The sequence below is a fragment of the Zonotrichia leucophrys genome, chromosome 3 (genome assembly GCF_028769735.1).
Source record: "Zonotrichia leucophrys gambelii isolate GWCS_2022_RI chromosome 3, RI_Zleu_2.0, whole genome shotgun sequence".
NCBI classification, from domain to species: domain Eukaryota; kingdom Metazoa; phylum Chordata; class Aves; order Passeriformes; family Passerellidae; genus Zonotrichia; species Zonotrichia leucophrys.
In genome coordinates, this window is record NC_088172.1 from 47077885 (window position 1) to 47086694 (window position 8810).

Below are 8810 nucleotides of genomic sequence, written 5' to 3' on the forward strand. Positions count from 1 at the left end.
TTTTCCCCCTCTATTACTCTGTGGATAAACAGCTTAAGAAATTGAACATCTACAGACCATAACATGTGTATTGTACGCCATTTATAGGTGGCAAGCTACATACATGGGTTACAATAGCAGTTTATATGGGTTCAGATCCTGCCACTTTCATAGTAGGATAGAAAAAGAAAAGAAGTCTGGATTGCTATCCAACATAAGCATTCATCACATTTGCTCATAATGTTTGTAATTTTTAAATAATGAATATATGCAGGAAGTAAAACATTTATATATTGCTGGGGGCATCTCTTCTCATGCAAGACACTCAAAGAACAAAACTAAGTATCAAGTCTAATATGATTCCTTTCTAATTTTTTTCCCTCCTTCAGATGGTGTGACCCAGTTTGGACTGACGACTAATATCCGTTTTAAAGGATGTATTCGATTTCTAAAGCTCACCAAGGGTACTGCAAAACCTCAAGAGATTAACTTTAGCAAAGCTTTGGAGCTGAAGGGTGTCCAGCCACTGTCATGCCCTGCAGACTGATGGTCACTCAGCCAGTATGGGTCTGTTTATATAAGCACCTCAGATTACAAAAAAAATAAATCTATATCTACATTGCATTAATAATAAAATGTCTTTGTGCAAGTATTTGAGTAGTGTTTGTGGTATATTCCAGTGGCTCTTTCAATGTATCTCCCAGGAATGCATGAACTATTCCCTTCCCCCATCTCCTTCATTAAGAGAGTAACACAGTAATTTTTATCTATCTCTTTCCTTATAGCTTGAAATGGAAATATTTCATCTTTCTTGTGATGAGTGAAACCATATGTTATGCAGGTTGTTCCTTTTCTATGGAACAGAGGATCACAAAATATCTCAAGTTTGAAGGGAAGCATAAGGATCACCAAGTCCAACTCTCTGAAATGTTCACTAAATGCTTTTGGTGAGGTAGATCACTAAACTTGTATTCCTTTACAAGTCTAAATACCATGCACTTGTGGGCACGCACAACCTTATCCTTCACAAGCATATTAACTTGCTTCAAAAAATTATGCTTTGGTCACACCAAGGAGCTTTTATTAAATCTTTCTGATCATAGTATTTCCCATGAAGTTTCACTGAGAAATTAAATGTGGTCTGTATGGCTGCTGTTATGCTACAGCTGTGGAACCAAGTGCAGGAAGGAAAATGTTGGTGCTTAATTTATTTGGGATTATTGATGAAAATATGCTGCACCTAAAATCCCTGCTATATCACTTGAACAGCATTGAATTTTAACAGAGGTTGCATTGTTTGGTGTTGGGACATAGGGTCTCTAATCGAGGGAGTAGAACTGGGTTCTATTACTTACCTTGAAATACAGTTTTAAATGATCCTTAAATAAAGTTTGACGTTGCAGCTCTCTTCCACATGATACTGAAGTTACACACAGCAAAAAATCACAAACCAGTTTTCTGAAGGAAGATGAAATCTTGAAACTTGGAGCAGAATAGGGGTGAAGCAAGAACATTCCAGAGATTATTAGTGCAACACCTACTACTGCTCTCTGCTCTTATCTATTAATGAAATTCTTACCACAAAAGCAGGTTCCAAAGTTCGACTCTGCTGCTTCTGCCTGATGTTGTCAGTTTGTAAGAAATACTGAATGCAGAAGCCATTCCAAATCTTCCTTAAATAAAATTTATAATGCTATGTGGATAACAGTTTAACTATAGATGGAGACGAGAAAGTTGCTTCCTAGATTCTTACTAAAATGCCAAATCCTAGTGATTTTCCTCATGCTTTGTATGTTTTAGAGGGCTGCAAAATCTGCACTGAAGTGTGGGTTATGGTTTCTGTGGATTGTTTCAAGTTGTTAAACTGTAGTTTTGCAAAGGTTGTGATTCAACCTGAGCAGCTGTAGGAACGTAAAAAACCTACATATTCAAAATAAAAAAAACATAAAACCCCTGGCAGTAAGGTAGCACAACCATGCAATTAAATGAAAAAGGGAAAAAGGTTTTTAAAATTATTTTCCTCTGCCCACAAAGAGCCTTGAATACATATTTTCAGAAACTTTGACGTTACTAAAAGAAAGGCAGCTGCAAAATTTGTGCATAGGCTAGTTGCAAAATTTGTGCTTGCCAGTGAGCACTCCTGCAGGAGTGCTTTGTATTTTACAAAAGGCCTTTTTGGCATACAATGTTTCTTTAAACTTCCATGGGAGAAAAAAAGCACAATTTTTTACACTGGCAAAATGCATTAAAGGGATGGTAATAAATATGTATATTGGCACTCTAACGGGGAGTCTACATCAATCAGATACACCTGAAGAAAAAAACATCTAACTCCTGTGAAGTCTTGAAGTAATTGCCTTCAGCAAGTATTCTAGTTTTAGTTGCAACTGGCCTTTAATGTTAAGGAACAGTTAATGGCTGCTCAGTGTTCAAAGTGCTAAGAATTAGTAAAGCATGCATTTGTCTCTGAAAAAGCCTAATTATTGGACATGTACTGTCTTCAACTTCTACATGGTTGTGCTTTTAACAAGCACACTGTAAAATATTCATGTGTTACTCTTTATGCCTCATGTATTTACCTATTCTCATGCCAATAATATTTCAGGGTAGTTTGAGCAGCTCAAGAAAAGCAGGCCATAATACTTCAAACACAGTTTAGTATTTCAAAAAGTCTTAAAAATATATGCAAAGGAAGCCCCAAGACAATGTTATTGTTATGGATGTCTCACAACACACAACAGCCAGTTGTTGGCCCACTACACTACCCAGGCACATTTCCTAGCCTCTAGATTCAATTCAACATGTTCAATTCTTTTTTAACCCAAACATGCTTGCAAAGGTTTTGGAGCTGGTTTCGGGGGGTTTTTTTTGAGGGCAGACTTGAAGACAGAAGGGAAATTTGAACAACTGAGCCTAGAGCTCCATGAGTTAAACCATGCCCAGCCTCAGAGGCAGGAAATTGCCACTGCCCTGCTCAGTGCTGCATCAGCAATGATCTCTCACATAAATATGTCTTTGCCTTCAAAACAATTACTGGAGTTTCTATATAAAAGAAGTGGAATGGGAAAAAAGAAAAAGAGAGGCCTTTATGTTCTTAGCTCTGTTGAATTATGTCTTTCTTGCATGACCTTCCAGGAATGTGTGGGACACAGCAGAAACAATGAAACAATGCACGTTATTACATTTCTTGAACTTTCAAGTGGAAAAAAATCAACCATCTGCTGTCCTCTGCTAAAGGAAATATACTCAGTAGGCTGAAACAACAGCTACTTCAGCAAATAAGCTAAAAGGAAATAGAAAAACCTGACTAATTTGTTTTCATAGATCAGTGAGTGGATGCACCAAGTACTGTCAGTAAAGTTTCTGCCTTTGAAGATTCAGCAGAGCATCTGGGAATGATCCCAGCTCCCTGTTACTGCCTTTTGCCATATAAGAGATTAATAGATTGTCAGATTCCAGATAAAGATTAAGATTGCCTGAAGCCAGCAGGTTGTGAGCTTCAGAGCCACATGCAGCTGCTGGAGATTATGCCACTGCTGATTGTGCTGGGAACAATGCAATACATTTCCAATCTAAAAGTGCAAACTTTTAATACATATTTACAAGCCACAAGTATTTAAAACCTTATTTTGATAGATATTTTGCATGCAGATGTTTTTACTGCCATTTTCCCCCCTCAGACTTTAAATACTCTGCTGCTAAACTTCCAAACAAAAAACTCACATCCAGGTGGTTTTAGATTGTTTTAAAATTGATCTTGTTGAGTATTGTCACTTTGAGACATTTATGACAGACAGTTACTCTGAACAAGACAAATCCCTCATCATTTAGGCCAACTGCTACATTCAAAAAGGTTGTGTTTTCAATTTTAAATGCATGTAGTTCTCAAACTCTTTGCAAAGAATAATTTCCTTTTTCATTCTATTCAATCACACTTTCAGCTCTTTATGGAAGCTTCTAAAGAGAATATGTTTCTGGCTTAGTATTTTTCTTTAGAATGCACAAGAAAAAGTTAAAATGCCAAAAAACCCAAACCATTTCTCCCATCTCTCTTTTATCACAGCGACAACCAGGAATGTTTGTTCGAGGCCTTCCCTTGTTCAGCTTCTAGGCAGTCTGAGATACCCACTGAAAGGGTTTCTCAGTCCATGCAAGCAAAACTTTTCATTGGCTTGTTTCTGACCAACAAGAAAAGTGCACTCCATACCCTTCATAAGAACACATTCATTGAAGGACCACCAAAAGTTCGCAATCCCCACATACACACCAGTTTTTAAACTTTGAGAAGACCTTGCAGTTTTCAGGTAAGATTTTATGAAAGCAAATAAAACTGTTCTGAAAATATCCTCAATGGTTTTTTAACCTTTTTCTCTTCTTTTTATCATCTGCATTTCCTAATAACAAAAGTCTGCCAGTTCTTCAGTCAACCATCAAGTCTGAGAGCACAGACATGGACTGAAGTTCTGCTGCAAATATGTAGAAAGGATTATCATTTTTACCATTTCATGTTTCATACCTGGACACAAAACCATAGAGAACTTTCTTGAAAATAATTTCTTAAATACACTGTTAATGTATCATGTCATGAAATTGAAACAAAATCCCAAATTATTCAGGTTATATATTTCTATTATGCTATTCTTCATGCTCAAGAGTACAAATAATTTCTTCAAAAAGTGCCAGATAATTCCAAATATGATCCATCTGTTTTAACTCAAAAAAAATTCCTTTCCTGTTCAAATTTAGTGGGCAACATAGCATAAAATGACAGCACTTCAGAAACTAAAATATCTAATTTAAGGAAAGAAAGAAAACTGTAGGGAAAAATCTCCAGCAGTCAGTGCTCTCATACATGATTAATGCTCCCACAGGAACAACATCATTCTTTAGCCCAAATCTAACACCCATCTCCCAGTTTTCACTTGACTATGGACTTGACTCTTCACTTATTTTGAAGAGAACTGCACAAAACTCTCCTAATCCGAGAGTCCCCTCTTTTTACCCCAGCTTTTTTTAAAAGTACATTTGAGTACAAAATTAAACTGATGCTTCCTGCCTGCCCAGCATTTATCTTATCACTCTGTAATGAGGACAATAATGAAAGTAGGTGTCTAGAATTTCAAAGACTATTTTTTGTGATATTCAGTATTACGAAAAATTCTGCAAGGCTGAATAATCTGCTGTGACATCCACCCTTTCAAACATAATTTATTTTGACAACTTTGGTTCTTCTAGTTGGCATGAGCAAGGAAGGATGACTGGCAGTTGAGGCCCTAGAGTAGCTACATTTCCTGTGGTTTTCTTCATTATGATTCTGCACTGTAATACAACATGAATTTGATTTAAACAGCCAAAGGCCTCACTCCTTCACTGAGTTCCATGTCAACAGAATAGCTCTCTGGGAGATGAAAAACTGCCCATCTCTCTGAATTGAGGGAATGAAGCACTTGGGGTGACATGGACTCCTATGGCCCCAGAGGCAGAGGGTTGGGTGGAAAAAACCAGAGCCCTTTTCTCCACAACTTTGAATTATATGAAGTTAAGAGTCATCTTAAGCACCGAAGTGTCTGGAGGCATAGACTGGCCTAAGACAGCAGAGAGTGATGCCCCTCCAGTTTGCATCAGTTCAGACCACTTGAATATCCAGGAAATATGCAAATATTACAGGTTATTCTAGTATTTCTTATTTAGCACCTGTTCAAGCAACAGCTCTATTTTATTTCTTATTTAAAGATTCTGGGTTTATGCTACATATGCTTAAGGGAAAGACATTGCTCCTCTTATATTTTTTCTTGGCTTGTTCTATGTCTGTGCTGTGGACAATTATGTTGAGAGGGGAGTAAACCTTCAGCTGTAAAAAAATTTTGCTGCTTAGAAACAAATGATATTGTGTCAAACTGTTACTGAGACACCTATCAGACTAGAGTTTCCACTTCAAATGACCAGAGGAAGCTACAGGCTGTCCTTCACTGTGTCTGCAAATGCCACCTCCAGAGCTCTTCTGGCCCACACTGCCCCAAAATCCAAATTATGACTGCAGCAGCTACAAACAAGCAGCAAACTTTGCTCACTGCAGAAGCTGCAGACAGGCCTGCTGCCACCCCAGGTGTTTTGTTTCACTTAATGTCACTGCTGAAACCTTTCTTCCCAATTAGACTTGGTAGCTCTGCTGCAATCCACTACAGCACCCAGCATTAGAGTTACTCTTGATTGAATACAGCAGAACCCCAGCTTAGGGAAAAACTTCTAGATGCAGGTAATATCAAACATTGCTAGCTACTTTCCTTTTCCAAAACAAAAAAAAAAAAAAAAAAAAACAACAAAAAAACGAAAACCAACCCAAAAAACTCCCACAAAGACCAAGAAAAATCCCCCAGCACCCAGACTCACTAAACCCAAGCTTCAAGTACAACCTCTTACATCTTTCACACAGAGCTGCAGCATTTAGAAAGTGAAAAACAAACCCTGCACGTTTATTCCCTTAAGCCCATTTCTTTCTGTTAATGGCTGCATTATTGCTACTATTCAGTCAATTTTGACAATCTGAACAAATTTCCTCATAAAGTAATAGAAGTTTAACAAAGGATGTGAATTTGGCTTGAATAACTGATTAGATTGGTTGAGAATTCACTGACACTGAGGCAAGTAGGAAAATCTAATAATTTCTTGACTGCTCTCAAAAAACCACAGCCTTGTGCAAAGTCTCAAGGTCAAAAGGGCCAGAGTGTTGTTAATACTCTATTGCATCTCCTCCAGGCCATGGACAGCTGGGCAGAAGAGTGAAATCCCCAGACAAAATCTACTTGCAACAGTGGGTTGCCCTAAATTATAAAACCCAGATTTCACTTGATGCTGCATCCATCTGGTGCACATTGAAGGAAAAGATTACAAAGTGCAAAACACTGAAATCACATCTCCATACAAGAGTAGTATTCATGCAGCCAAAGGGACAGCAGCGAAATAACCAGGTCAGGAATGTCACTACAGCAGGTACACTACAGCACTACAGCAGACGTAATTCATCTGCAAGTCTGCACCAGGGCCAGATACAAAATAGCTCACTGTGGTTTTCCTCTGGCTTTTCTCATGTAAATGAAAGAGTGTAAAAAAACCCAAAAAAGTTCTACTCATTGTGTCTGTATACTTTTGACAGTTTACTCTGCTGAAGATTACAGCTATTCAACAAGCAGTTAATGGTTATAGGTCTAGGTAGGTTTTCAACAGTTTCTAAATTACCGTGGGCCAGAAAATTCAAGGTTGCTTCCTGTGCTCTTGAGTTGCTTATTGGCCACCCTACAAAGGGGAAACAGAGAGGGGGAAAAAACCCCTATGTCCAGACATTACACTTGAAAATAAAAGTAAAGACAGCAGTGTTGCTTCCTCATTTAGTTAAAGAAGGATTAAGCAGTCATCACTGATGAAAATCCAACATACCCATGTTAAACCTGACAAGTAAGGTTCAAAGCAATACTGCAACCTCGATGTTCATCCATACCCTAGCTCTGAGGCCAAGTTTGTGAGGAGCTAATGCATTCAGTGCAAGACTAAGGCAAGCCTGGCCACCATGCACAAGCACACCGTGTACACATTGTCCATAAGGTATCTGTTATTTTAAGCCTCCAAGCAGTTTTATAAACTGAACTGCAGCAGGAGTGTGCTTTCAAACACCAGCTGGCAGTGGCATGTTGGGTTGTGAAGTCTCTAAAATGTGATTCGGTAAAAGACATTGGATGTTGCTGCTGCTTAGAAACTGTTAAAAGTACTAGAACAGATGGAGAATTAAGTTTACCATTTAGCTGCCTAGTTCGTGGATGGTTTCTGTTCCCTGTTTATGAAACTAAAAATTTTTATTGTTTAGTTGGCCTTTCTCTTTTCCATGGTGTTTTTAATAAACCATTTTTCTATGTAATATCCTGCTTTTTTGAATATAAAAATTAAGTTTTATCTGTAAGCATTTTGCACTGATAATCAGATGATCAGTGACCTTAAGAATATCAACAGGTTTCTTACTTTACAGATATAGTATATTTTCAAAATTAAAAAAAAAATCTTAATTACAAATCAAAAACTGTTGGTCTACCTGATTTTTCTACCATTTATTATGTGGCTGATTTGAGGCAATTAAGGAAGCAAAATAATTCTTTTCCTGTACCATGGGAGATACTCTTGAAAGATGTGTGGATGGCCCTAGTTCTAGGGTAAAAAGTCAGCAAAGAAAACCCAAACCATCAAAATTCTACACCTTGCAGCAGAAAGAGCTTGAAGAGGGTGCCTAGTTCACTCTCTCATATTTGCAGAGCGATGGTCTAGGCAGTAATTCCCCATTTTTATTTGTGCACAAGGTTTCTCCCATGATAAAATCTTTCTGTAACAGGCATCAGCACCCCATGCCCATACTTGGCAAATGTTCCAGTGAGCAGGAGACCAAGGAACAGAGGAAGAAGAGCCGGGTACGCAAGGATTCTTCTCCTTTTTTTAATTTCGTAATTCCAACTTTGGAGATATTTCCCTCTTCTGAGCCAGTTCACGACAGCAGACATAACAAGCACTTGAACTCTGTAGCAGGCTAAATGCAAGCACACTCAAGATAAGGGAAATTTTACAGTCCTGCTTCATTTATCAAACCTGACGTGTACTGCACATTTTGATTTCCATGTAATGGTTTGACTGTAAATTTACCCTCAGCAAGGTCCTTTTATATGCGTTCAAACTAATTTACCTCTTGCTGATCGAGTCCTAAGTTGTAATTTGCTTAAATGCAGAGCCCAAATTGACTAAATCAAATGCATTTGCGCAAACTCAATAAGCAGAACCATTATCCACCGACATAA

General features: G+C 37.9%; 1 protein-coding gene across 7 annotated transcripts in view; it reads left to right on the forward strand.

Moving 5' to 3' along the window:
- The window catches only part of LAMA2 (laminin subunit alpha 2), a 334549-nt gene extending 333943 nt beyond the window's left edge, over nucleotides 1-606 (forward strand). For all 7 annotated transcript variants that reach the window (XM_064708035.1, XM_064708042.1, XM_064708039.1 and 4 more), the window contains one exon: nucleotides 369-606. In XM_064708035.1, coding sequence (XP_064564105.1) covers nucleotides 369-526 — 158 coding nt within the window. In that variant the 3' untranslated portion in view covers nucleotides 527-606. The remainder of the gene's footprint in view (nucleotides 1-368) is intronic.
- The last annotated feature ends 8204 nt before the right edge of the window (nucleotides 607-8810 follow it).